General features: G+C 53.0%; 10 protein-coding genes across 10 annotated transcripts; 7 read left to right on the top strand and 3 right to left on the bottom strand.

The window, feature by feature from the left end:
• Nucleotides 1–25: 25 nt before the first annotated feature.
• Nucleotides 26–414, top strand: B0T23DRAFT_353279 (uncharacterized protein; the record flags this gene model as incomplete). Its single annotated transcript, XM_062836107.1, has 1 exon — nucleotides 26–414. A coding segment is annotated over one exon (177 nt), but the record flags the coding sequence as incomplete, so codon positions are not given.
• Nucleotides 415–1,421: 1,007 nt separating this feature from the next.
• Nucleotides 1,422–3,121, top strand: B0T23DRAFT_353280 (uncharacterized protein). Its single transcript, XM_062836108.1, has 2 exons — nucleotides 1,422–2,153; nucleotides 2,213–3,121. Exons 1-2 carry the CDS (start codon nucleotides 1,737–1,739, stop codon nucleotides 2,999–3,001), a joined length of 1,206 nt encoding a protein of 401 aa, XP_062695637.1. The 5' UTR covers nucleotides 1,422–1,736; the 3' UTR covers nucleotides 3,002–3,121.
• Nucleotides 3,122–4,124: 1,003 nt separating this feature from the next.
• B0T23DRAFT_81996 (uncharacterized protein) lies at nucleotides 4,125–4,896 on the top strand. The gene is made up of 2 exons (XM_062841844.1): nucleotides 4,125–4,732; nucleotides 4,867–4,896. The coding sequence occupies exon 1, from the start codon at nucleotides 4,274–4,276 to the stop codon at nucleotides 4,661–4,663; it is 390 nt and encodes a 129-aa protein (XP_062695638.1). The 5' UTR covers nucleotides 4,125–4,273; the 3' UTR covers nucleotides 4,664–4,732; nucleotides 4,867–4,896.
• On the top strand, nucleotides 4,733–7,229 carry B0T23DRAFT_374180 (serine carboxypeptidase S28-domain-containing protein). The gene is made up of 4 exons (XM_062836836.1): nucleotides 4,733–5,088; nucleotides 5,150–6,270; nucleotides 6,336–6,784; nucleotides 6,869–7,229. The coding sequence occupies exons 1-4, from the start codon at nucleotides 4,981–4,983 to the stop codon at nucleotides 6,910–6,912; spliced, it is 1,722 nt and encodes a 573-aa protein (XP_062695639.1). The 5' UTR covers nucleotides 4,733–4,980; the 3' UTR covers nucleotides 6,913–7,229.
• A 452-nt stretch (nucleotides 7,230–7,681) lies between these two features.
• Nucleotides 7,682–8,990, bottom strand: B0T23DRAFT_82014 (Ctr-domain-containing protein). Its single transcript, XM_062841845.1, has 2 exons — nucleotides 8,555–8,990; nucleotides 7,682–8,434 (listed from the first exon to the last, which is right to left on the bottom strand). The coding sequence occupies exons 1-2, from the start codon at nucleotides 8,633–8,635 to the stop codon at nucleotides 7,778–7,780; spliced, it is 738 nt and encodes a 245-aa protein (XP_062695640.1). The 5' UTR covers nucleotides 8,636–8,990; the 3' UTR covers nucleotides 7,682–7,777.
• Nucleotides 8,991–9,927: 937 nt separating this feature from the next.
• On the top strand, nucleotides 9,928–12,453 carry B0T23DRAFT_82024 (ferric reductase NAD binding domain-containing protein). Its single transcript, XM_062841846.1, has one exon. It carries the CDS (start codon nucleotides 10,290–10,292, stop codon nucleotides 12,303–12,305), a length of 2,016 nt encoding a protein of 671 aa, XP_062695641.1. The 5' UTR covers nucleotides 9,928–10,289; the 3' UTR covers nucleotides 12,306–12,453.
• A 916-nt stretch (nucleotides 12,454–13,369) lies between these two features.
• On the top strand, nucleotides 13,370–14,831 carry B0T23DRAFT_82095 (peroxisomal membrane protein 4). The gene is made up of 6 exons (XM_062841848.1): nucleotides 13,370–13,496; nucleotides 13,580–13,695; nucleotides 13,762–13,788; nucleotides 13,858–13,988; nucleotides 14,093–14,508; nucleotides 14,685–14,831. The coding sequence occupies exons 1-5, from the start codon at nucleotides 13,467–13,469 to the stop codon at nucleotides 14,464–14,466; spliced, it is 678 nt and encodes a 225-aa protein (XP_062695642.1). The 5' UTR covers nucleotides 13,370–13,466; the 3' UTR covers nucleotides 14,467–14,508; nucleotides 14,685–14,831.
• Nucleotides 14,832–15,436: 605 nt separating this feature from the next.
• B0T23DRAFT_402511 (uncharacterized protein) lies at nucleotides 15,437–16,651 on the bottom strand (the record flags this gene model as incomplete). The annotated part of the gene is made up of 1 exon (XM_062838677.1): nucleotides 15,437–16,651. One exon carries the CDS (start codon nucleotides 16,649–16,651, stop codon nucleotides 15,437–15,439), a length of 1,215 nt encoding a protein of 404 aa, XP_062695643.1.
• Nucleotides 16,652–18,341: 1,690 nt separating this feature from the next.
• Nucleotides 18,342–20,048, top strand: B0T23DRAFT_393634 (uncharacterized protein; the record flags this gene model as incomplete). The annotated part of the gene is made up of 3 exons (XM_062838089.1): nucleotides 18,342–19,358; nucleotide 19,405; nucleotides 19,510–20,048. The coding sequence occupies 3 exons, from the start codon at nucleotides 18,342–18,344 to the stop codon at nucleotides 20,046–20,048; spliced, it is 1,557 nt and encodes a 518-aa protein (XP_062695644.1).
• Nucleotides 20,049–20,524: 476 nt separating this feature from the next.
• Nucleotides 20,525–22,989, bottom strand: B0T23DRAFT_82122 (TAP-like protein-domain-containing protein). Its single transcript, XM_062841850.1, has 2 exons — nucleotides 21,793–22,989; nucleotides 20,525–21,721 (listed from the first exon to the last, which is right to left on the bottom strand). The coding sequence occupies exons 1-2, from the start codon at nucleotides 22,718–22,720 to the stop codon at nucleotides 20,610–20,612; spliced, it is 2,040 nt and encodes a 679-aa protein (XP_062695645.1). The 5' UTR covers nucleotides 22,721–22,989; the 3' UTR covers nucleotides 20,525–20,609.
• Nucleotides 22,990–23,484: the final 495 nt, after the last annotated feature.

Consider the following 23,484-nt stretch of genomic DNA (forward strand, 5'->3'; position numbering starts at 1 on the left):
TGTTGTCACTGTCAGCGATGGTAGTGATGATTGCCCGCTCTCCCGTCTCTTATTATTTCTTCTCTTTATCCTCGTGATATACGGCTTGAGTTCTTTTGATAACTCAACCCTCCTTGGTATTCTACTTCGTAAGATAAACCTGACCCGATGTTCCTTGCAACCGACATCGACAACCGGACAAAGGGGGGCCCCACATACCTAGAGGTAAGGACCCTTCATTAGCGCAGGCGCTACTGTAGTGCACACTGCACAGTAGGTAGAATGAATGCCCTGGAACTGCATGTAATTCAAGCCAGGAATTCTAGTATGTACCAAATGGCAGATATACAGCTAGATCTAATAGTAGACTGGAAGGAAGCCCACAGGGGAATCCAGCTAAAGGCTGAAACACAAATTTTGACAGTCTACTCAAATTGTATTATTTAAGACCAAATACGTGAGTACATAGGCGTCAAAGACTATCCGGGATGTAGTGTGCAGTACGTACTTGTGAGGCTGTATGTAGCTGTGAAATAATCCAGCCAGCCAAAACCTTTAGTCTGTACACATTGGCGTATACATATGCAGTTCCTGACCGGAGGATGCAGCTGCAGGGCAGGGGTTTTTACTGTACTAAAATTGCCAAAAATACCTCTTTACCTTAGGCGCCGAGTTGTTGGAGGCATGTACTTTACCCGTCCCATTGGGAAGGGGGGGTCAAGTTTTATCCTCGCAAGCCTCGGCGCTTCAATGTAACGGTTCAGGTTTCCTTGGTGGAAAAGAAAAACCAAGAGGCAAGAAAACGTCCCAAGCATTTGTTTCCATCCATCCATCCATCCATCCTTGTCCTTATCCGCAGCACTTGAGCTTCGGGTGGGTGATTGCATGAGATGAGACCAGGGGGATTCTATCGACTGTTCGAGCCTTGTTCATCTGGTTTTTTGATTGGCCAGCGCTCTGCTTTTTCTGCTTCGTTGGAAGGCTGTGTAAGTGTTCTGATGTTGTGTACTACCTAGTGTAAAGATGTAGGAGGGTGGTATATGCCTGGTAATGGGTCTTGAAGGGTATCATCGTCTGCATCAAATTCCAGAATCTGCAAGCAGACATGGTGTATGTAGTCGACAGCAGCTAGCATGAGCGGCGGCGATAAACTTCCTGGCTGTGCAAATGTGAAGCCGTCTTTTTGTGTTCGCTGTGGACTGTAGGCAGAGGTAGTTACCCGCGGAGTTTGTAACTGGTGGTACAGGAGTGCGCGGCGCGTGGACAGTAACGCAGCAGACTGTGACCAACGTACCCCTCCTCCCCTCCGTCATCGTTCCTTCCAGTTTTGCACCCCCAGCTTCTACTGTAGTGCAGGTCTGGACCTGTAAGTAAGTAGGTATCTCTGGCTCGAGAAGTGCCAAGTGGAAACTTTCCCTTGTTTTACTAAGTGACCTGGTGTGGTGGCATGCTCCGATTAGCCGCCTTAATATCTCGATCCGTGTGGAATGGTTGCCTCGGGCGGTTCAGCTGCAGCCTGCCTGGCCCCCAAATCCCAAATGGTCACGATGGCCATCCACGGTTAAATAACAGTGTCAAGCGCCCGGCCGCCCTATTCCTCTCCTTGGGCCTTGGAAATTGATGCTGACCACACTGCATCTCTCCACCCGCATCTGGTTTTTTTTTCTCGTGAAACCATCAAGACATACTTGCACTTTGGTCGCGTTTCTCTCCTATTGTCTCAAGACTCTGCTTCACTTTCACGCGTGACGATCAATATGGGAGCCGCAGTTGAGCCCGACCTGAAATCGACGGCGACAACGCCAACCCCGCATTCTTTCCCTTCAACGCTTGATATCGAGACCGCTGAATCGCAACCTTCAGATTGCGATGTGAATATCAAGATCCCCAAGGTTTTTCCTTGTGAAAACATCAAGGACATGGCGGGAAACGTAACCAGAATCGGGATTCGACCATACCACAGCACAAACCCGACATCGATGGCCTTGGTACCAGTGGAGACACCAAATGAAGACGGCACTACCACTCTCAAGCGCCATCTTCCAGGTCAACCGCGAGTTCGGCTGGACGATCAGAATCCCGGCAGTCATTGGAAGACCTTGACGGCTTATTTGAATGAGAACCACCTGACCACGAAGCTGGATGGTATGTTCAAGTATATGAAGTATGTCTTTGTAAGTTTCCTCCGAGTCCTTTTGAGCCGCCCTGGCACTTTTATGCTAAGACTTGCAAGGTCCAAACTCCCTCTTTCCTTCACATCATGTCCCTCCACCACCAGTACGCACACGACCGAGAGATCAAGATCGACGAGCATCCCTGTCTTCATCTGGTCTGGTACTACGAGCGAATCTACGTCAAACCCATCCCGGCCTACTTCTACTGCGCCGCCTTCTGGGAGTACATCGCCAACGCCCACCTGGATGTTTATCGAGCTTGCCTCGGCTTCATGAGGAGCTACTACTTCTTGATCCAGTATGAGGTCGACTTTGCGTTGGCATGTGAGAAGATGTTGATACCCAAAAAGTCCAACGGGCAATTTCCCACATACGAAGAATGGTGCGACTTCATCGAGCCCTTCACCAAAATCCACGACATCCAAGTCCCCAAGCGGTACCACTACGGCGAACTGCGCCTCAGTCGACTCAACATGGCTGCAGCTTTCTTTAAGAGGAAGTTGGCTTTCTTCCACATTTACCCTCAATGGGGCTCCTTCCTCACCCACAGCCTGGGACCCCTGCTCACCATCTTCGCAATCTGCTCCGTCGTGCTCAACTCGATGCAGGTCAGTCTGCAGGCGCTCGACACAGATCTTCCGAAAGACCATGCATGGCCCACGTGGAAGGCCGTGTCGGTGTGGTTCCCGATTGTCGTGACGATTTTGATTGCCGTGGTGATCCTTCTGGCTTTCAGCGGCGTTTGTGTCATGGCTGTGGTAGATCTCTATAGTGGCATCAGGACGCGTCGCAAAAAAAGAAGAGGTGATGCGACAGCTGGCAAAAAGACACATGGCGTTATCTGGTAGAGTGTTGTCGGAACGCCGATCTCCAGGACAGCTTTTGTCGGATGCCTCAGAACGCCGATAGGTCAAACCGTATGGAAAGAAGAACGGGGCTTCGTCGATATTGGGCCGATGCTTCCAGTGTTTTTTTTTTTTTTTTTTTTTTTTTGGGGGGGGGGGGGGGGGGGGCCGATGGGAGATCGTGGGGGAAAGCTTGCCCACCACTAAAAGCAACTCCAAACCCCGAATGTTCAAAACGCGATCGCTATCATCCTTAGCGGTAAGACTTTGCCCCTTGTTTGAGGCGAGTAATAACGAGCATTACTAAAACGGGTCGAAGCAGCCTCGAGAAATGAAGCGAGCATGGCACCTTGATCCACGACCACAGGAAACTCGATGATTTTCTCTGCCTCCGTCGTGCCTGGACCTTGCAACGGGCATGGTGCGACGTCAAGAAGGCCAACACGTCTTATTGCTTTATTTGATTCACATTCGATGTTCTTGATGACAATGGCTCGGATACAGAGAATCGAGAGAATGAAAAACCCAAGGTCAAAAGGAGTGAACACCCGTGATATGGTTAAGTAGGTATTTCTGGGTCCGAATGGCCCTTGGAGGTGGACTTGAGCTGCGCTGTTTGTCGGGTGGCCAACATGTGGCGGTGGGTCTGAGCTTGGGACGACAACGGTGTACTTATAATGTAATTAACTGTATCAAGGACGAGATAACTTTAGAGAAACTGCAACTCTGGTTGTGGCTTCCACGTTAAAGAAAGAAGTTTGAAGAGGCACGGGAAGAGAAAGGTCGGTGTTGAAGGAATTCCGTATTGGTCAACAGATGTACTTGTACGTCAGTTGGTGTTGGTGGAGCTGGGCCTGCCGGAACCTCAACCCGTGCTGTAAGTCTGGTGGAGTTGCACCATGCCGGGCTCGGCTCGGGGCCGTGTTCTTGGCCGGCACGGGAGTTGTTGCTTCCTCAGTTCTCGAATTTTGGGACATTCCATTGACCCATCCTGTCGGGTGCTCCGAAATCTCGTGCGTCCCCAGGAACGAAATGTGTCTATATAATGAACTTCGTTTATCCAGTAATACAGTGTTTGGGTTTCAAGGCCCTGGTTGCCGCGTATGTAAGTACACACGAACCACCCGTGCGCGATGAACTGCCTGGCATCAACTGCCTGGCATCAACTGCCCGATTTCTCAACGTTCCACGACCGCAATTATCTCGCATAAGTCTCGTCTTCATCACCAATGACATGGGAACAACACCTTGGCCCGGGTCTTGTCCGCGTACACTATGTACCCTAGATATATAGGCCAAGTCGGCGGCCGGCAGGTTCAGCTCGCTAGGCCCTGTCGGGAAGTTCCCCACTTCGGATCGGCACTCTGGATCTCGAGTCAAATCCCCGGCGTCAATGGCGACACCGCTCCACCGTCTTTCTCATTCCCGGAGCACAGCACTACCACCTTCCCGAAGGAGAGTTTCGGCCTGCCTCATCCATCAATTCTGTTGGGAGCCTTCGGGAGGCAAATATTGGAGCAGTACCTAAGCAGCATTATTCACAGTGGCACAGCGTTGAACAGCGCAGACCCATCGCCGGGCATCGGCATCTACAGTACAGCCGGCATCCACCATTACAGCCAACCGCCCGCTCCGGCTTACGGCGCAGCTTACCGCGGATTTTAGCGTTCGTCATTTGCTCCGCATCGCGGTCGTTTGTCACGGTCATTACATGGCTTTGTAGCCAGACGAAAGGTACGAACTCTCACGCACGATACGCGCCTTCAGTGGTATTGGTCCAGGTCCATCGCCAACAACCTCTTCAACCTAGACCCCAAAGAGGAAGGTGAACTATTCACTGGACCCTTGCTGATCGCCTTGCTTTTCAGGTTCTCTTCATCTTTCCTCAAGTTTCCCAGTATTTATTCCAGGTAAGTGGCCTCTTTTTGGAGGCGTTCTTTTCCTTCGCCCACATTCGTCGTCGTCGTTTTGAGACCTTCAGAATGATGGGACTTGGATGTCTGCTGGCCGCCACGGCCTGCGTTGCGCAACTAGCCTCTGCTCTTGCGCCCGCTTTTGCGCCTCTGTCTGTCCGGAACCTTCGCTTGTCGGTAAGTCCTTAGTGCTCCTCCCATTGCTTTCTTGACAGATCGTGACTAACAGGCATTTCAGTCAGAGAGCGATCTTGCGCTGGAGCCGGAGGGTGATTTCACCATCCAGGAGAGCACCGACCCCACGCTTCTATACCCGGCCCGGACCATCAAGGTTCCCGTTGACCACTTCCACAACGACACCAAGTATGAGCCGCATACCAACGATACTTTCGACCTGCGCTATTGGTTCGACGCGACCTACTATAAGAAGGGAGGTCCCGTCATTGTTCTAGCTGCCGGTGAGACGAGCGGTGTCGGACGTCTCCAGTTCCTCCAAAAGGGCATAGTATACCAGCTCGCCAAGGCGACTGGTGGTGTTGGCGTCATCCTCGAGCACCGATACTATGGCAAGAGTCTGCCTACCTCCGACTTCAGCACGAAGAACCTGCGCTTCCTCACTACTGATCAAGCGCTGGCCGATACCGTCTACTTTGCCAAGAACGTCAAGTTCGCCGGTCTTGAGCACCTGGATCTGACTGCGCCCAACACTCCCTACATTGCATACGGAGGTTCGTATGCTGGCGCCTTTGTCGCCTTCCTGCGCAAGCTGTACCCCGATGTTTACTGGGGAGCCATTTCCTCGTCCGGTGTCACTGAGGCGATATATGACTATTGGCAATACTACGAAGCCGCGCGGATCTACGGTCCTAAGGATTGCGTGACTGCTACCCAAAAGTTGACCCACGTTGTCGACAACATCATCCTCAACAAGGCCAACGCCAAATACGTGCAGAAGCTCAAGGATACATTCGGTCTCGGCAACCTCACCCACACCGATGACTTTGCCAACACCATCAGCTTCGGCATCGCAGGACTGCAATCCACCAACTGGGATCCCGCATTGAACGACACCTCATACGGCGAATACTGCAACAATGTCAGCTCTAATGCGCTGCTGTATCCCGAGACAGCTCGCCTTGAAAAGGACGTCCAGGAGCTATTGACTGTTGGCGGATACGGCAAGGAGGTCAAGACGCTCACAAATCAGTTTTTGAACTACATCGGTTATGTCAACGTCACCCAGGTCCAGTCGTGCGACGGGGATCAGAATGCCTGCTTTACCTCCTATGACAGTGACTTCTACAAGAAGGACGATCTTAAGCAGTCGTGGCGCTTGTGGCTGTATCAGGTTTGCGATCAGTAAGTCAAACACTTCTTCATTAATTTTTTTTTTCGGATTTAACTAACATGGTCCCTACCTACAGATGGGGCTTCCTCCAAACCGGGTCCGGGGTTCCACACAACCAGCTCCCGCTGATCTCCCGCGCCATCGACCTTAACTACACGTCCATCGCCTGCCGCGAGGCCTTCAACATCAACAAGCCTTCGGACGTCGAGTCCATCAACAAGTACGGTGGCTTCGGCATCAGCTACCCTCGCCTGGCCATCATTGACGGCGAGAAGGACCCCTGGCGCGCAGCCACCCCGCACGCCATCGGCCTCAAGGATCGCAAGAGCACCATCAGCGAACCCTTCATTCTGATCAAGGACGGCGTGCACCACTGGGACGAGAACGGCCTGTTCCCCAATGAGACCGCTCCCAACTTCCCCCCCAAGCCGGTGGAGGAGACGCAGAGGGCCATCAAGAACTTTGTGCAGGCTTGGCTTCAGGACTTCAAGAAGGAGAAGAGCGGGCATGGACATGGACATGGAAGTACGAAGCCTTGAGAAGCCCATGTATCGAGGGTCGACTAGTGGCTTTGTGTTGTGAACGGGTGTCATACTAACCTTTTCTCAGGTGCCGGCGTCCATGATGAGCAGCAGGTTTTAGGGGACTTGTGAATTTGTGATGGAAAGGCATGTTGAGCGGGATCATCCACCGAGCGAGCATGTTTCTTTGAATACAAAGCATTTGGATAGCATTGAGCGGAAACAGTCTTGAATACCGTACACAGGCTTCATGCATAGGCTCATGCATGTGTATGTTGGTGTGTACTCAATACACTTCTTTGTATTTCTTGTTACGATCTTTGCCGCTGTACCAACAATTCAGAGAACAGGAGAGGCCTCAAGAAGTGATAACAAGTAGCGCAAATTGGACCAATGATGGCGAACCGTGGTTCAGGGTGGTCAAGAAGAGAATACACGTTCCACTGTCCGGATTAAGTACTCTACAGGGTTTGGGTGGAAGGTGAGTGACAGCTTCCATATTGGCCCTGTGGTCAGTGTGACCTCGCGATCTGCAAACCCTTTACGTGGGACTCCGCGACAATCGGTCCTTCCCTCTTCGTGCCCGTCAGCCCCTACAGATCTTCAATATCATCAAAAACCTTTAGCCAAATAATGCTATGAAACCACGCAGATCCCCAGGAGAGCGCCTCTCCCCTTCCTCTCTCCTCACACCATGGATCAACGGATTTCCTCGCGCTCGCCAAAATCCAGCGCTACCTCTACGGATTGCGACATTTGCTCTCCTAGTGACTCCCTTTACGACTGAGAACTGCGCTCCCTCGTAGGGTAGGTAAACTCTTACACGGGACAAATAACTCATGTTACAGAAACATAGCGCGAACAAGCGGCGTTGGGTATAAGCCCAGTCCATTGATTATTAACAGTGGAAGTGAAAAAGCACAAAGAGGTATCATCGCAGTCGTCATTATCTTCCGTCCCTTCTTCCATCCTCGACTTCCTCATCCCGTCTGGCTTTTCAACCACAGCAAACAGTGGCATCCTCCACGCCCTGCAGCCTCGGCACCTCGTCCGTGAATCCACCATCCATCATCATCTCCTCCTCCTCATCCTCGCCAGGGATTTCAAACTTGACCGTCAACCAATCGCACAAGAACTTGCCGAGCAGCGCCCCGATCCAGATGCTGATGAGCACATAGCCATTGTAGTACATGGCCAGCAACATGATCAGATACCCCAGGCCAAACATGACGGCGTGAATCAGGGCCCTTATGAGCTGCTGCAACGGACTGGCGCGGAACTTGAGCGTGGTCGTTGTCGTTTTGCTTCCCATGTATCCTCCTCTTCTCTTCCCGGTGGTGACGACGGACGTTGTGGCCAAAAGTCCAGTAGTCTTTGCTGCATCCGCAGTACCACATGCTGGTGAAGCCTGTCGTTGTCGTCGCTGTGGTTGTTGTTGACGCAGACATTGCTGTTGGTCGCTAATTAGGGCCGACCGTCTTCGAAAGTCACGGACGATCCACTCGTCGTATTCTTTGGCCAGCCGGCGCAGGAACTCGAGCATGACGACCATCAACATGATGCCGATGCAGGTGGCGGCGAAGGCGCCGCGCGTGGTGATTTGCCAGGACTGGTGGAGGAAGCAGGCATCGATGGTGTACCAGTTCCAGAGCATCTGGTTGGAAATATGTTAGTGTGTGCCTACGGTGTGAGTGCCCGGGAGTAGGGATACGATGAGAATAGTGGGATTGGTGCACGTGTAAAAGAGGGTGGTTTGTACACGGGAAGAACATACCGAAATTTTACACGCCGGTCCGTCCATGTTCCCGTCTCCCATGTCCATTCGGGGTAAGAGGGTTGTGCCGTGTTGCGCCATGGTTGGTTGGGGATGTGTGTGCGAGAAAACGGTAAGGGGTGAAGAGTCGGTTTGGTGCTTGAATGATGATGGCGGTTCGCGAGAGGAAAAAAAAAAAAAGGATTCGTTTTCAATTTAGCCTCGTCTTTGAGCTCGTTTTTCTCGACGACTGTTGCACTCAATGTCCGTAGTCTGTGTGGTTGGGTATTTGGAAACCTTCTCAATCACACTACTTGGTCCAACGGGTAGGACAAGGACCAATTGTTGGGTTCCCTAACCCAGTAGCTACTAGCTTGGAGTCAAGTGGTTCAATAGGACGGTTATGGTTCCATTCGTAAGGCTAGATAGCGTGCAAAGGAGGCAGGAGATGAGGGGAAAAGAGCGGGAAAGAGGGAGAAAAGTGTCAATGGGTAGTGAGTGAGTGAGCGAGCAGATATGAGTGGAATCTCGGATGAAAACCTTCTTGTCCACGAGATGTTCCGTCCAGCCTCGCCATCAACGACGAAGCTCTGGAAATGATTCAGGGTCAATCGTCGGTACGTAGCCCTCCGTCCGCTATGGATATCACCAATGTCATCAAATCGGGGACATCATGACGGTATCCCAGCCGAGTGTCGTTCGCCTGGAAAATGAGCGCGCCGCGCCGGACGGGGAGCTCGTCTCGCCTCCATCCCATTATGTTCAGGGGGGGTTGAAGCCCCGAGTACCTGGGTCAATTGTTTGAATCATCCAATGAAAAGCGACTACTTCCCCATTTGTAGAGTCCCCACACCACGCCGAGTGGACGAACACGACCTTACGTTACACTGTCACCCCACTGTTGGTTGCAGGAAAAACGTGCTCAAAGATGCTCAACCACTGCAGCTGTGTCCAGACTCTAGCGTCATATCTTTTCTCTCTGGCCCCCCTTTCGGAGACAGAATAAACTCTCAAATTCTCTCGATGGCATGACCGAGAAGGAATGAAGGCAAATTCTGCAGTGGCATGATATACAGCCAAGCCAAAAACATGCTCACCCGGTGGAAACCAAGGGAGTATGAAAAATGAAAAAAACTGGAGGGGAGGGGGGGAAATCAACACCAAACAGGCAATGAGAGGCGGTTTCCGGCTCACGGAACACTATATTGTTGAAGATGAGTGATGTTCTGGATCCGATGGCGACAGGAGTCAGCAACCAGGGAAACGAACACCGTTGCAATGGAAACTTGCTCAACTTTCTCGGCGCTCCACACCGTGCCCGCCGTGGGCGAACCCCGGGTGATGTGAAACCAACTCAAACACGCAATCGGATCCGTTTCGTTTTCTTTTTGGAGATTCCAGAACACGGGTTTTGTTCAAGATCGATACCTCTAGGGACTGGAGCTACCGGGACAGGCGACGCGAGGTCCGATGGTTGTGTGACCTTTTTGATCGTTTGGACCGGTTGTCCTTCGAGGTGGAACATTGAAACTTCCACTTGTTATATCCATTCCCTTGTCCGACTCGACAATGATTTTGAATCATCTCGACAACAGATTATAGAATTACCGGGCAATGGAACAACAATAACAACCTCACCAACAGCCACTTGATCAACTACCACACCCAAAACAAGGGCACCTAACATAAACCCCGACTTCAATTTGCCTGGCTCGCTCGACATCCAACGGCCAACGGCCATTCTCTCTATCCCACCATGACACCACCAAGTCAACCCCAGCTTTCCGCAAGAATGATTCAAAATTTCACCGGCCAATCTAACCTTGAGTGGCATTGGGGCTACGCCTACCGTGTGGTCCCGTGCCAAAGCGACCCCGGCTCGTGCGCCTACCTGGACGTCGTGTACTCCGCTCACGATCGGGGGATGCTTTACACCGGGATCCTTTGGGCGACCATTTTGGGCATCTTGCTTGTTTGGGGTGTTCTAAGGCGACTTGGTGCTAGTGGGGGAAATGTCTCCAAGTATGAGATGCCCCTCGAGGAAGAAAAAGGGCCGCTTTTAACCGGGGAGGAGGTAGTCACCAAGCCTCGCTCGGTGGGGAGATTCACCAGGGCGATGAGGGCAGTGGGTGCCACGGGGAGGAGGTATTTCCTCTCAAGCCGCGGAGTAGTGAAGCCCGTTTTCGGCCAAGTCACCCGCCTCCAGGTTCTCATCCTTTTGGTCCTAGTCGGCTACCTCACCATCTGGACTTTCGTCGGCATCGTCTACGGCAAATGGATCACGCCCATCAAGGGCCAGCCCGAACACGTCAAAAACACGCGCACCTCCCTGGGGCCATGGGCCGACCGCATCGGCGTGCTCGCCTACGCCCTCACGCCGCTTTCGATCTTGCTCGCCAGCCGGGAATCCATCTTGTCCTTGATCACCGGCGTCCCCTACACCAGCTTCATGTTCCTCCACCGCTGGACGGGCCACATCATTCTCGTGCAGTCGATCCTGCACACCATTGGCTGGGTCATCGTCGAGGCGCGCCTGTACCGCCCGCATCCGGACGTGTGGAACGCCTTCATCGCGCAGACGTACGCCCGCTGGGGCGTGGTGGCGCTGGTGCTGCTTGTGCTGCTGTGGGTGGGCGCCCTGCAGTGGACCATCCGCCGCACGGGGTACGAGTTTTTCAGAAAGGCGCACTACGTCCTGGCCATGGTGTACATTGGCGCCGTGATTGGGCATTGGAAGAATTTGCAGTGCTTCTTGGTGCCCGGGTTGGTGCTGTGGTTTGTTGATCGCGGTGCCAGGCTGGTGAGGACGGCGTTGCTGCATTATGGGTATATCCCCAGCCAAGGCAGGGTTGGGTTCGCGGCGGCGCAGGCGGAGATGAAGTTTTGGAGGGACGAGAAGCACGGAGACGTGGTCAGGTTGGACTTTGCGCACCCGCAGAGGGCGTGGAAGGTTGGCCAGCATTTCTTCTTGTGCTTCACCGAGGGAAGCATCTGGCAGAGTCACCCGTTTACGCCGCTGTCGTGGCCGGTGGAGGACGGAAAGGGCACTGTCACGCACTCGTACATCTTGCGGGCCAAGGGCGGAGAGACGAAGAAGTTGGCCAAGATTGTGCAGGATAAACTCGCTGGTGCGCTGTCGGAGAAGGCGGTCATCCCCACGACCCCAGTTATCCTCCAGGGCCCCTATGGCGAGAGTATTGTTGAGGGTGTGACTCCCGACGTCAACGTCCTCTGCATTGCCGGCGGAACCGGTATCACTTATGTGCTTCCCCTCTTGATCGACTTGCTTCGGGACAGGAACATGAACCCCGCAAGGAAAGTCGAGCTGGTTTGGGCCATGAAGAGGAGCGAAGACGTCGAATGGGTTGAGCCCGAGATGGAGGAGTTGCGCAGACTCGGTGCTGTCCATGGTCTGATGGTTCGCATTTTCGTCACGGATGATGATGATGATACCGCAAAGGGGGCCGTATCGGCCACTGGCTGCCGTGGAGAGTCGTCGCAGGAGGATGATGACAGCATCAAGAGAGCGCCGAGGGCGTCTGCCCAAAGAGCCAGCTCCACGGCGAGAGGAAGGCCGGATGTGACGACAGTGGTCAAGGATTTCGTCGAAGGTGTTGCTCAAGGCTCCACACGCGTGTTTGGTAGTGGGCCTCCGGGCATGATTGGTGAGCTGAGAAACGTCGTCGCTGACTGCAACTCTGGCTCGAAGGTCTGGAAGGGCGAGGACCGCTTTGACGTGCGGCTTGTATGTGATGACCGGCTGGAGTGGTAGTTTTCCTTGCTGTTTCTGATGAGATACCCCACTTTATGTTAGTTGCAATATTTAGTGTATGATTAAACAACGAACTATGAGAATCCGATGCGCGTGAAGCCCTTCTGATGAGATTTGCCCCGTGTCTTGTGTCTACCGTAGCTGATAAGATCTGAGTTGAACACACTATGATGCTTGGAACAAGTAAACCAGATGATAGGGACGCAGATACTTTGGCTCTTCGACCTGGAGACTGGATGGCCACGATCATATCGAACAAAGAGGGACTAGATAGAGGTCAGATTTGTACACTGCCTATCATATTTCTTTGCAATTCATGGGCATATTGGGGGAAGATACTGCTGAGTGTCTCCCGCCACGATTAACAACGGGAAAGAAATGTGGGTCCACCGTAATGTTGGCCAACCAGAGCGAACCTAGTTGAGGCCCTTTTATGAACTCAGATGCCCCATGATCGCAGCAGACACACAACATCGCTGGGCCAGATGGGAAGCGCAAGTATCCGTCGAGGTGTTGACGCGAGGAAAGAAATAGCTGGGACATGCAACAGGAGATGTGGTTAAATGGAAGATGTTGCCAGAATTTGAAACGGATACAAGCGAAGTACAAGTGAATTTGTGAAGATAACGCCCGATTTGTGATGTGCGGGCGGGACGAAGAGCCCGGGCGATTGCCCCTGGGAATTTCACATGCCATTTTGTAGGCGCTGTGGGCATGACGCATACATAGGTAGGCCCCCGTTCGCTGAGTGACCACCCACTGGAGATCAGTTTTCTGCGGGGAAGCCCCCACCACCCAAGTTCCACCGAAACCGACATGTGCCGTCGTCATTTCCACCTGCCGTGGATCTGCCCGCGCGCGGGAGCCAACGAACCCAATTTGGTCCCGTTTACACTCCCGGCCCTCTACCCTACACCGTGACCTGAGCATTGTTCCTACACTAGTATTTTCATCCCACCCGTTCATAGGTGAACTCCCATCTTTTTGTTCCCGTCTCTTTTCGATCTCGACTCTCGCCGCATCCTTCCCTTAGCGCCGCCCAATGACCTACAGGCAGAATACGACCGACACCTTTGCTATTTTCTCGAGCGTGTGCAGCCCGCACCCCCATTTCGTCATCCGTCCACTTTCCCAGCGAACCCCGTTTTGAGCCGAGGCACAATGTCCAGCACCGCTCTCGAGAGCCTCAAGGTGCGACCACAACAACGCCAAAGCCCCTGCGAAAAGGCGCCCCAAACCCGAGCCCGCCCAAGTTGACACATTTGCGTGTACAGGCTTACGTCGAACAAATAATTCTTGACCCCAAGTATCGCGACGTTCTTGCCATTGTCAAGGGTGCTCGCAATGGCGCCGTCTACGGAGCCAAGGTGCGGTTTCCGCACGCGCTGGTGTACGCCTATGTCCAGAGCCCACGACTTTGTAACGCTGAAACGAGACTGAACTGACAATGCGACAGCATGATGCTCCTATTCCGATCGGGGACGTGAGTTCACAATTCCCTTTGCCCCTTTGACACGGACCTCCAGCTGACCATGTTCAATCATTGCGCCAGTCTCCGCGAAAAAGCAAAACTCATCTTCCGCGCGACGAAAACCCACGCTACGAATCTGGCAAAGTTCGCGACCATATACAAGACCGTCTGCTATCTACTCAGACATTACGGGACAACGCCTGGCAAGGAAGGCAAGCAGATACCCATACCCCACCCCATTTGCGACGGCGCCAAAATTCGAGCGCATTACCCGAGACGACGTTAGCTTACACGGTTCCCTCTGGGATAAAAATAGGTCCATATGATAGCTTCTTCGCCGGCCTCCTCGGAGGCTACGTCGTCTTCGGTCAGCGATCGCGAAAGGGTAAAATCCCGAGCGTCAACCAGCAAATCGTCGTCTACGTCTTTGCGCGCGTGGTGCTGGCACTAGCCCGCCTGGCCGTCAAGCCCGGGTATGGATTGCCGGGCGTGTCCGAGCCCAACAACAGCACCGCTATCAGTCATTATGCTTGGCCGGTATTTGCAGCTGTGTCATGGGCCAGCGTCATGCACCTGTTTAGGTGGCATGATGCCGAGCTGCAACCGAGTCTGCGCAGTAGCATGGTGTACATTTACAGAGACGCGGATACATGGGATGGTTTGCGCAACTTCCTGTGGCATAATAAATAAGCGCGGCTCTACGTCCTGGAACATTGTTGGAATATCGCACGGGTCGGTCACTGCATTTCATTTTTACATATACTAATCGGCGCACATATGGCTGGCTTTGGATCGCCAACCAAGAGGTCAAGGTGGTCATTGTATCTTTTTTTTATTTTTTTTCTTCCCAGCATAGGGAGTGGTTTGGATTACTGCGTGGACTTAGCGCTTAAAAGGGAATTAAACAGGCTTTTGGACTCGGCAATGCCAGTAACCATGTCAATGTGTTGCTAGGTGGTTCGATAATCACGCGTAACCCCCGTCTGTCTACTTGTATTGCAGGATGCACTGCATAGGTACCTACATCTCAGCAGCATCTACATACCTCTCTATGCCTAAGAAAAACAAAACCAAATCATGAGTCAAGTCCAACAATAGAACGCCGAGGAAAAGGAGAGTAAAGTAGTCGTGACAAGGCGAAAACAACAGCATTTTCAAGATATTGGAGAGTACCTAGGAAAGGTCTAAAAAGGGTCCGAATTCCCAACGTTCATGTAATGTAGAGCAGCACGAGGACGCCCCTATGCAGATATCTCTGGGTGACTGCATCGTCCATGTCAGCCGGGTACATAGACGGCAGACGGCGTTTGATTCCGGCCCGACGCCGGCCTTGGTCTCCTTCATGGCATCTTACCTCTGTGCATGGATTTCGCATTACCAGGCGCTGCCGGCATGGCCAGCACACCGCGATACTCCTTCTCCTGCAAGTGTGGAGTCACACGCCAACACCTATGGGTGAGACATCCCGCCACTCCTCCATCCCATCCCAACCAGCATCATCAGATTTCTATTTGTCGTTGCACTCGTCACGCCCCGACTGTTTTGCCTCAGACGACCGCGACCGTTCAGATGTCACAATCAGCACGTATCGTAGCCAATCTACAAAAGTCGTTCGTTCCTTCGTTCCTTCGGCCGGGCTATTCCCCCCTCAATTCCCAGCCTACCGGAATTCCCGAACCGAACCATGATGCGAGATGCTAGCAGTCGATTGCCCTGAACTCAGCTTCTCGTTCTTCCGCTTCCTCCTCCTCTTGTTGATGCTATCGATAGCCATAAGCACAGGAATCGTCGGCGAAAAGATCACGATTGCGCTCCATCCGAATGCCCGAGACCGCACAATCTTTCGTCCGATGTCCTTCGCAAACTGCCGTTTTCGCTCAGCCGTAGGCTTCACATGCTCAGTGTCGTCGTCAGCGTCGTCGTCCTGAGTGCCAGTGCTCGCAAACGCAGCGCTGTAGTCTTCCCATCCGCCGGTCCACCGAAAGCCGTGCGAACTAGGCGACGGCTGATACCAGTACGGGATCCTCAACCGCTCATCCTTGTCGCCGCTACAATCGCGCACCTCGACCTTCCATCCGTATCCGCGCATCTCCTCCATCAACGCCTCGCACGACTCGCTGATCTCCCGGATCGGCCCGTCGTAGTGAAAATTCACGACGATCTCCCTCAGCCGCGTGAACTCCTCCCGCAGCGCCGTGTCCATGCTGCCAAGCAAAATCTCGCGGTCGTGCGGCCGAATCTTCCAAAATGAATGACCTGGCCCAGACCAGCTGAGATCGAACTCGATAACCTCAATATTCGGACACCTCCGCCAAAGACTCGGCAGTGCACCGGGCACCACGTTAGCGCCAAAGACCAAAGCATCAAGCTTGGCCGGAGAGAGGCCCAGGAGGCCGTCGAATGACCGGCGTGTCGGCCAGTCCAGATATCGCTGCCCCGCCCCCGAGTCAAGCGGGAACGGGATGCACAAGTGGCGGAGACAGGTCAGGTTGCGCGTCCCAATTCGGTCGATGAAGCCGCGCATGACATAGTTGGACTGCAGTTGGGCGGAGGGGAACCGGCACAGGGCAGGTGGTGCCCGGAATTGGTTGTGCGAGTAGAAGACGGCGCTGGCTTCCGAGTGGATTTGTTTGCAGATGAGAAAGACGGTGAGCAGGCGGGAGGAGAGCGGCCAGCGCTTTCGCTCGTCGGCGTTGTCGAGGTGCACCCGCACCACTGCACCACTCTTGGACTTGTCGCCGTCCTTGGTATGATTGTTCCATTCTTCGTCGGTATGGATGATGATGGGCTCCGGAAAGACAAGGAGGGACTCGTAGATCTGGTTGCGTATCTCGCCGGGAAGGCGGAAAAAATTGGGAGGTTTGTTGTTGGACATGGTGGACGTGAAAATCATGGTTGCTTTAGGGTTGCCGAAGTCGGCCGAAACGTGCGAACGAAGGAACGACTGACTGTGTCGGCAGCCAAGTCCCCTTTTCTTCCGTACCCCTTCCTTTTCTATGACGGTGCCATTTGATACGAATGGAAATCAAAATGACCGAGGCAGATTTCCTGATAAGAGAGTGAGAGAGAGAGGAGTCTAGGTAGAGACCAGGGATAAAAGTGTGCGTGACTAGGTAGGTAGGTGGTAGGTAGGTAACAAGGTGCTGCGGTCGAGAGGAACAGGATGTTGAAGGATGAGTCGTAAGATGGGGGGTTGTGGAGGGAAGGGCAAGAAAAGTCGGGAGGTGAGGAGACTCGAGGAGGGATCCATTAGGGTCGTGAGGGGTCTTGTCCAGCCAGACGGGATTGGCTGGATCAGCCCTACCTCGTGGCGATCCAACGGGAGGTCCCTGCATGCCAAGCGGACGGTTGTCACTCCTGTCACTGTGACCAGGGGCCCGTCTGGCCCTCCGTTATCACCATGTCAACAAAGGCCCCGGGAGACGGCTGTCAAAACGCCATGTCCGAGTCTCGACTCCCTTTTTTCTAATGAAAATATATAAAAAGCTTGGATAGCTACCTCTACGTAATTTGAATATGAGGCCCATCGGACAGCTCATCACCGTGAAAATGGCTTCACTGTCATAGCTAACACCTGCACGGTTCTTCTGGACGTAACCATGTGATGAGTGGGCGCTTATGCGCTACCGGCCAAGTGAGAGCGGTCCGAGTGGAAGTGACCCTCGACCCGAATGGTACGCTATGCCCGCCCTCAAGTCCCTAATCACCACGAGTCTGTGGCTAGAGCCTCAAATTCATACATAATACGATGAGCTTTGCAAAGATAGGTACCTGTCGAGATTGCCAAGCCATCGCAATGAGCTAGAGGTACTCAGCATCAAAACCAAAGCCATTTGATAATTCTTTGCGATAGGGCTGGCCGGGTGAACATTCTAGCACATCATCAAGTCAGTGAGTCGAAGTCGAAAAACTTGCCTCTAGGTACGGTCGTGATTGTTCAGTGGTAACGAGTTCACAGAGTTGAGTCAAGGGCAGCACGACAGTCAGGCATGAGGCTCGTGAGGTTGTATCAACGCCAAGTACCGTACGCTTGCAGCTGTGATCATCAACGGGAGTAACCGAAGCTCTCGTAGCACAGTATGACAGCATGTAAGGACCCAATATCAAACCAAGATACCCCCGACTTCTGGTATGCCCTCGGCCGGAAGCCCGCATTGAAATCCATGGGATAGGTGGTCGACTGGTGCAATACAAGGCGGCCAGACGGATAGTGCACCCGTGCTACCAGGACAGTGTACATATATGGGCCACAAACACTGAAGGCGCAAAATGACTGGCATAAAATGACTACGTTTGCTTCTTGTACGGTTTTGTGTTTCGTGGGGCAAGCCGGCCAAAGCAGTTCCATTTCTTCTTGGTGCTTGTTTCGGAATCGAAGAGAGGGAATATGAAAGCAAGTGGTTTACGCTTATTTCCAAGCCTCCCTCAGTCGCGGGTTTCTCTCTCCTGACACTGGGGAATACCTTCTTTTTCGAAGTTCTGCAGCAATTTCTTCCATTGACGCCACAGAAATTAACGTCATTCGAGTCATCTATACGTGTATCTTTGGACTCTTTTGAACAAAAATGGCTTCGCCAACAATATCAACAGCATGGCTGACTCTTATGACGACAACTTGGTTCACGCCTAGCATTTCAACTTTCCCTGCCGCCAACTTCACGTGCCCTGAATTGTTCTTTGGCGAGAAACAGCATGATACTGACATTGGCGAGGGCTCTGAAAGATTCCACATTGACAGTCCCACACGTCAAGTTAGCGATTTCATCGCCACCGTCTTCAGTGTTGAGACTAGCGTAAGTTTCGAGTGTAGCTATCGGGTTGCCGCTGAGACTGGAGCTATCTCCTTGGAAGGCACCTCACGAGCCTCGACGGCGTCGCCTACACACACTACCAACACAGCCGCTCACCCTACCGCTACTTACAAACTCACCCACACGAAGACAAACGGAGGCGCGATCGCGGGTGCGGCTATCGGTGCGGCGCTACTGGGTCTCATGGTTGGAGCTCTTATCGGTTACTTTTGCCTGAGTGCGAAGTGCCGAAAGTGTCAGGACACTGTTGATCCTCACAATGAAGGTACAGCAATGACCACCTTCCTTCCCCCGGCCTCGCTGCCAAAGGAGAGATTATCATCCAAAAGCAGTGTCCGAAACGAGGCGTTGCTTTCGTCTACCGGCACTACTGGCGGAGGTAGTAGCATCAACAACGTCCTGTCTGGCATCGGCATTTACGAAGGCGCCAGTGACGAGGAAATCAAATCGGAACTGTCTGCCCTCGGCTATCTCCTCCAGGAACACGTACAGAACAACTACCACCTTGACCCACTGGATGGCAGCAGAAACGAGGTTTTCAAACTTAACCAGGCTTTGGCAGATCCAGCCTTTGGTCTGGACAATCGCACGCACGCCCTGATCCTGAAGCTCTCCCAGGACCCACAGACTCGATTCCCAGCCATTCGTCACTTCCTGGCGCTTACCATCTTTCCCGCCTTGGACTTGCACCATGTCCGCACTCATCCGGGCAGTGTCTCGCTTTTGCCGCGGCAGGTCACCTCCGGGCTCCTTCCTCGAATCCATTCCTTCGTCAGCGGCAGGCATGGGAAAGAAGTTGAACTCCATGACGCCCCAGAGTAAGTACCTGCCCTCCCCCCATCCCCCCCCCCCCCCCCCCCCCCACTAAATACCTCCAAATAAGTAGGTAACCAAACTAACCACCTACTTACAATGCATCCAGCCGCAACAGCCCTAAACCTCTGGCGCCGTCTCTCCGCTTACCTCCTCCTCCCCCTCCTCCTCGACAAACCCTCCAACCCCATATCCCCTTCCTCTCCCATCACTACTACCAGTAACATCCCCCCCGACGAGCACGATTACGACCCCAACCGCCGCTTTAACTCCTCAACAACCACCACCGCTGCCGCCCAAGTAACCAGCCTCCGCGCCTCTTTGAACAAGTTCCTGGGCATCTTTGTCCACTCGGACCGCCGAGCCATCTTTGATCAGGAGAGGAACCTGGAGGGCGTCATGCAGGAGTGCGTAAGTTTTGGGTACATGTTGTTTGCGCATGGGTGTGAGTGGCGGTTTGTGTTTGATGCCCCTGGGGAACGAGGGGGAGAAGAAGAAGAAGAAGAAGAAGTGGGGGGTATGCAGAAGGGAACGACGAGGCTCTTGGCGTTGCCGGGCTTGGAGAAGTTGGGAGATGGAAAGGAGGAGGTGTATAAGGTGCCAAAGGTTGTGGTTGAGGGGGAGATTGTGGCTGTTGAAGTTCCGTGATGATGAATTGCGTTCACTCTTTATTAGTGGACTCTTGAAAGACTGTGCGAGGGAGGGGGTCGAGCACGCACTTGCTGGGAGTTCATAAAAACGAATGGAGGTGATTATCCAAGGAGATGGAGTTACCATCAATGCAACGTTCGGTTTAGTTCTTGCACAGCTCGAGAATTGTCATCTTGAAGATGACATATCCCCAGACCCCGAGGTAGATGGGGCACATCGACCCCTAACTATACATGTTCAACACCCCGACGGCATTTTACACAATTTTTTTCGTATCTTAAGAACAAATCCGTTGCTAAGAGGATTCTTTCAACTTCAGGGTCGTAGGGCCGAGAGATCGTGGAATGCATTGGGAACTACGGAGAATATCGTAAGTGTATATCCCTGAGAACCATAAACCGCCTTTAATGTAGCTCCCGGTGTCTTTACTTCTACAGCTTTACTGTGGATCCTACATGTACTACCTAGGCTCTAAACTTTTCATCCCAACTTGAATGTCATAGTCTTGTTGACTTGGTCCCAAGGCCACATCCTTTGCATTCCATCGCAAGCCCCTGCTCATAACCCCCCAAACTGCCCCCTCCTCCTCCTCCTCATCGACAACCTCCACAACGCCCCTCTCAACTCCTCATCCTCATCACCATCTTTGTCACTCCTCTGACCCTCGGCGTCCTCATAAACCTCCCCAAATGGCACCACATCACCCCAGCACTCCACCCCTTCCTTTTCCTCCCTCGGCATCTCTCCACTCACGAGATACCTTCTAATCACCTTCGCCATACAAACCGACGGCGCCGCCAGACTCGTATGCCCCCAACTCCCTCTCTGCACCACCACCCTGGCCCCCTTGAACCCCCTGGCATTCTTCCTTGCACTGATTAATGGTGTAACGTTGTCAAACTCATTGCTGACGAACAACACTGGGTGAGCTGTCTGTACATCCTTGAACAACAAAGAAGAATTAAACGGCTCCCAGCGAGGCCGAGCAGTCCGCCCGGCGCACAACAGCCGAACAGAAGCTTGCACGGCCCCAGCGGCCTGGGAAATATTTAGTAGCTTTTGGGCATAGAGAGCGAAGTCGTGAGGGGTGGAGGTGAAAGGTAAAGCGTCGGAACACATGACTGCTGGGAAGACGTCGGGGTTCCCTGCTTCTTCTTTGGGGATGAAAGTGAGAGGAGGTTTGTCATCTTGGTCGTCGGCTTCGCAGGTGGTCGGAGAGGAGGGAGCCGGTGGTGGATAGTCGGAGAGGGTGTATTGGTGGTAAGGGAGGGCATTGCCGGCTTCGAGACTCGATAGGACACGGGCGATGTGGGGGAAGCGGAGGATCGGTTGGTAGAGGGCTGTGGAAAGCATGCGGCGGATGTGGGAGTAGGTTACTAGTTGAGGGACGTGATAAGGTTTGGTTGAAGCTAGAGATGGAGATGACGGGTTGGATGGGATTCCAGAGGGAGATGGGAGCTGGCCCTGAGGGATGAGAATGGGGTGCGTTCGGAGCTTGGTGAGTAGGGTGTCGAGACGCGACTTGATTGCGTGGGGGGAGGAGGCGTAAAAGGCACAGCGATCAGGACCAGCGGAATGACAGAAGGTGTAAAAGGCCTGCATTACTTTGTCGGTATCGTGTAGGAAGTTGATATATGTGCCGTTGTACCAGTCCTCGTAGTCGACGTTGCCTGTCATGGTTCAGGTCAGCAAGCTGCATCGAGACAAGTAAACTTCCCGGCTTTTTCTGGGTAGAACTCACCATCATTAACCATCCTCTCGACCCTGTCCGGATACATAGCAGCAAATGTCCCACCCAGCACCGTCCCATAGCTGAATCCCCAGTACTTCAGCTTCTCTTCCCCCATAGCTTCAAGAATCGCGAGCATATCCCTAGCATGGTACGCGGTACTGCTATGCTCCAAAATCCCCGACTCTTCGAGATTTCGCTCGCAAACCTGCGAGTACGCAGCCGCCCGAGCAAAGGCTTCGAACACGGTCCCTTCATGGGCATCCACGACACCTGGGTCCTGCAAATCCCAGTAGACACGATCCTGCGTGGAAGCCCAACAGTTAATCCGCGGCGTTGAGGCACCGACACCCCGTATATCCCAACTGACAATATCGTGGTTGGTGCCCACGATAGTTTGCAGGTTTCGCCCGTGGTCGCGGAGTGACCAAATCCCCGATCCTCCTGGTCCACCGGGGTTGAAGACAACAGGCCCTCGGTAGTCGGGGCTGTTTGAAGGCACGGCAGCTCGGAGACGGACGATGGCCAAGTTGACGCGCCGTTCTGAAGTAGAGCTATTAGTTGCTTCTGGTTGCTGCCAGTCCATGGGGAGGTTGAGTCGTGCGCAGTCAAGTTCGTCGTCGTAGCATCGGTGCCATTGAATTGGTGATGGACCGGGTGTAATATCTGCCCAGTTAAACTCCTTATCTTCCTTCTTCTGGTCCTTGTTCAGCGGGTAGACTGTGTTAATAGGGGGCCATTTTGGTCTTGCTGTCCAGGAAAGTGCGGACAAATCTGACAACGATAGCACCACCAGTATGGCTAGTGCTACAACTGTACATAATCGTGCAATCTTTGTGATTTCCGAATGCGTTCTTTGGTTCAAAGGATGCCGCACACTGATGGCAGACACCCGGTGACCCGCTCCTTGTTTCCTGCCCATCGTATACTTGCTCACCATGGGCGCCTCTGGAGGATTCCTGCTGGTTCAGACACTGACAAGTCCATCGGGGTTGAGAAGAAGACGGACGGGAAGAATTTGACGAGGGCGCTATCACCTGTATCTAAAGTAGTAGTGTGGATATGCTAAACACCAGCTGAACTCTTTGCTGTACGACTCGGGGATTTGCCATCATTGGACCCGTCGGGGTTGTTGATCATTTCTCAGAAGTCTTTGGCGCCATTGAAAGTTGCTTTTCAGCTGACGGCTAGATCAAGCAATCCAGATTGGCTGGCACCAGATTCTGGCAATCCCACTCAAGGTGTGCGTTGGTACCATACTGTAGATAACTCCTGCATACCCTACGTACGTGTGAAGTAATGGAGGTTGTGTATGTACACTATTCTAGAGTCCAAGGGTCCAGTCCCTCGTTCTCCGGATAACAAAGGTGAGGAAACGCTCCAATAAAGAAGCCGCTAATAGGAACTGGCGGGGATCAACTGCACGCCCGATTGGACTTTGTCCTGATCCGCAGGGCAACCCCGCATGATACAACGCGATGTCTGAAGTGGAGGCCGGGGCATCTTTGGCGATCCAGGATCAATCAAGCTCTTCAGGAGACGAGGTTGAGGGAAGTGGCACAAGTTTAATCAAGCGTTCACCACTTAGTGGACATCCCTGGCTTCCAAACCACAATCACATATCAACAAGCCATGTGTAGCTAAAGACACCTTTATTAGACGCTCAACTCGTAGAAACTTTTCCGAAACATGGGAAAACAAAAG

The sequence above is a fragment of the Neurospora hispaniola genome (genome assembly GCF_033458365.1).
Source record: "Neurospora hispaniola strain FGSC 10403 chromosome Unknown B0T23scaffold_2, whole genome shotgun sequence".
Lineage (NCBI taxonomy): Eukaryota > Fungi > Ascomycota > Sordariomycetes > Sordariales > Sordariaceae > Neurospora > Neurospora hispaniola.

What these genes read in the sequence shown, in the direction of transcription:
- B0T23DRAFT_353280 (XM_062836108.1), top strand. Translation starts at nt 1,737, where the DNA reads ATGGGAGCCGCAGTTGAGCCCGACCTGAAATCGACGGCGACAACGCCA. An exon ending in AGTATATGAAGTATGTCTTT is followed by an intron (nt 2,154 to 2,212) that starts GTAAGTTTCCTC and finishes AAGACTTGCAAG; the next exon opens with GTCCAAACTCCCTCTTTCCT.
- B0T23DRAFT_81996 (XM_062841844.1), top strand. Translation starts at nt 4,274, where the DNA reads ATGTACCCTAGATATATAGGCCAAGTCGGCGGCCGGCAGGTTCAGCTC.
- B0T23DRAFT_374180 (XM_062836836.1), top strand. Translation starts at nt 4,981, where the DNA reads ATGATGGGACTTGGATGTCTGCTGGCCGCCACGGCCTGCGTTGCGCAA. An exon ending in TCCGGAACCTTCGCTTGTCG is followed by an intron (nt 5,089 to 5,149) that starts GTAAGTCCTTAG and finishes CAGGCATTTCAG; the next exon opens with TCAGAGAGCGATCTTGCGCT. An exon ending in CTGTATCAGGTTTGCGATCA is followed by an intron (nt 6,271 to 6,335) that starts GTAAGTCAAACA and finishes CCCTACCTACAG; the next exon opens with ATGGGGCTTCCTCCAAACCG.
- B0T23DRAFT_82014 (XM_062841845.1), bottom strand. Translation starts at nt 8,635, where the DNA reads ATGGCGCAACACGGCACAACCCTCTTACCCCGAATGGACATGGGAGAC. An exon ending in GACCGGCGTGTAAAATTTCG is followed by an intron (nt 8,435 to 8,554) that starts GTATGTTCTTCC and finishes ATTTCCAACCAG; the next exon opens with ATGCTCTGGAACTGGTACAC.
- B0T23DRAFT_82024 (XM_062841846.1), top strand. Translation starts at nt 10,290, where the DNA reads ATGACACCACCAAGTCAACCCCAGCTTTCCGCAAGAATGATTCAAAAT.
- B0T23DRAFT_82095 (XM_062841848.1), top strand. Translation starts at nt 13,467, where the DNA reads ATGTCCAGCACCGCTCTCGAGAGCCTCAAG. An exon ending in CGGTTTCCGCACGCGCTGGT is followed by an intron (nt 13,696 to 13,761) that starts GTACGCCTATGT and finishes ACAATGCGACAG; the next exon opens with CATGATGCTCCTATTCCGAT. An exon ending in GACAACGCCTGGCAAGGAAG is followed by an intron (nt 13,989 to 14,092) that starts GCAAGCAGATAC and finishes GGATAAAAATAG; the next exon opens with GTCCATATGATAGCTTCTTC.
- B0T23DRAFT_82122 (XM_062841850.1), bottom strand. Translation starts at nt 22,720, where the DNA reads ATGGTGAGCAAGTATACGATGGGCAGGAAACAAGGAGCGGGTCACCGG. An exon ending in CGAGAGGATGGTTAATGATG is followed by an intron (nt 21,722 to 21,792) that starts GTGAGTTCTACC and finishes GAACCATGACAG; the next exon opens with GCAACGTCGACTACGAGGAC.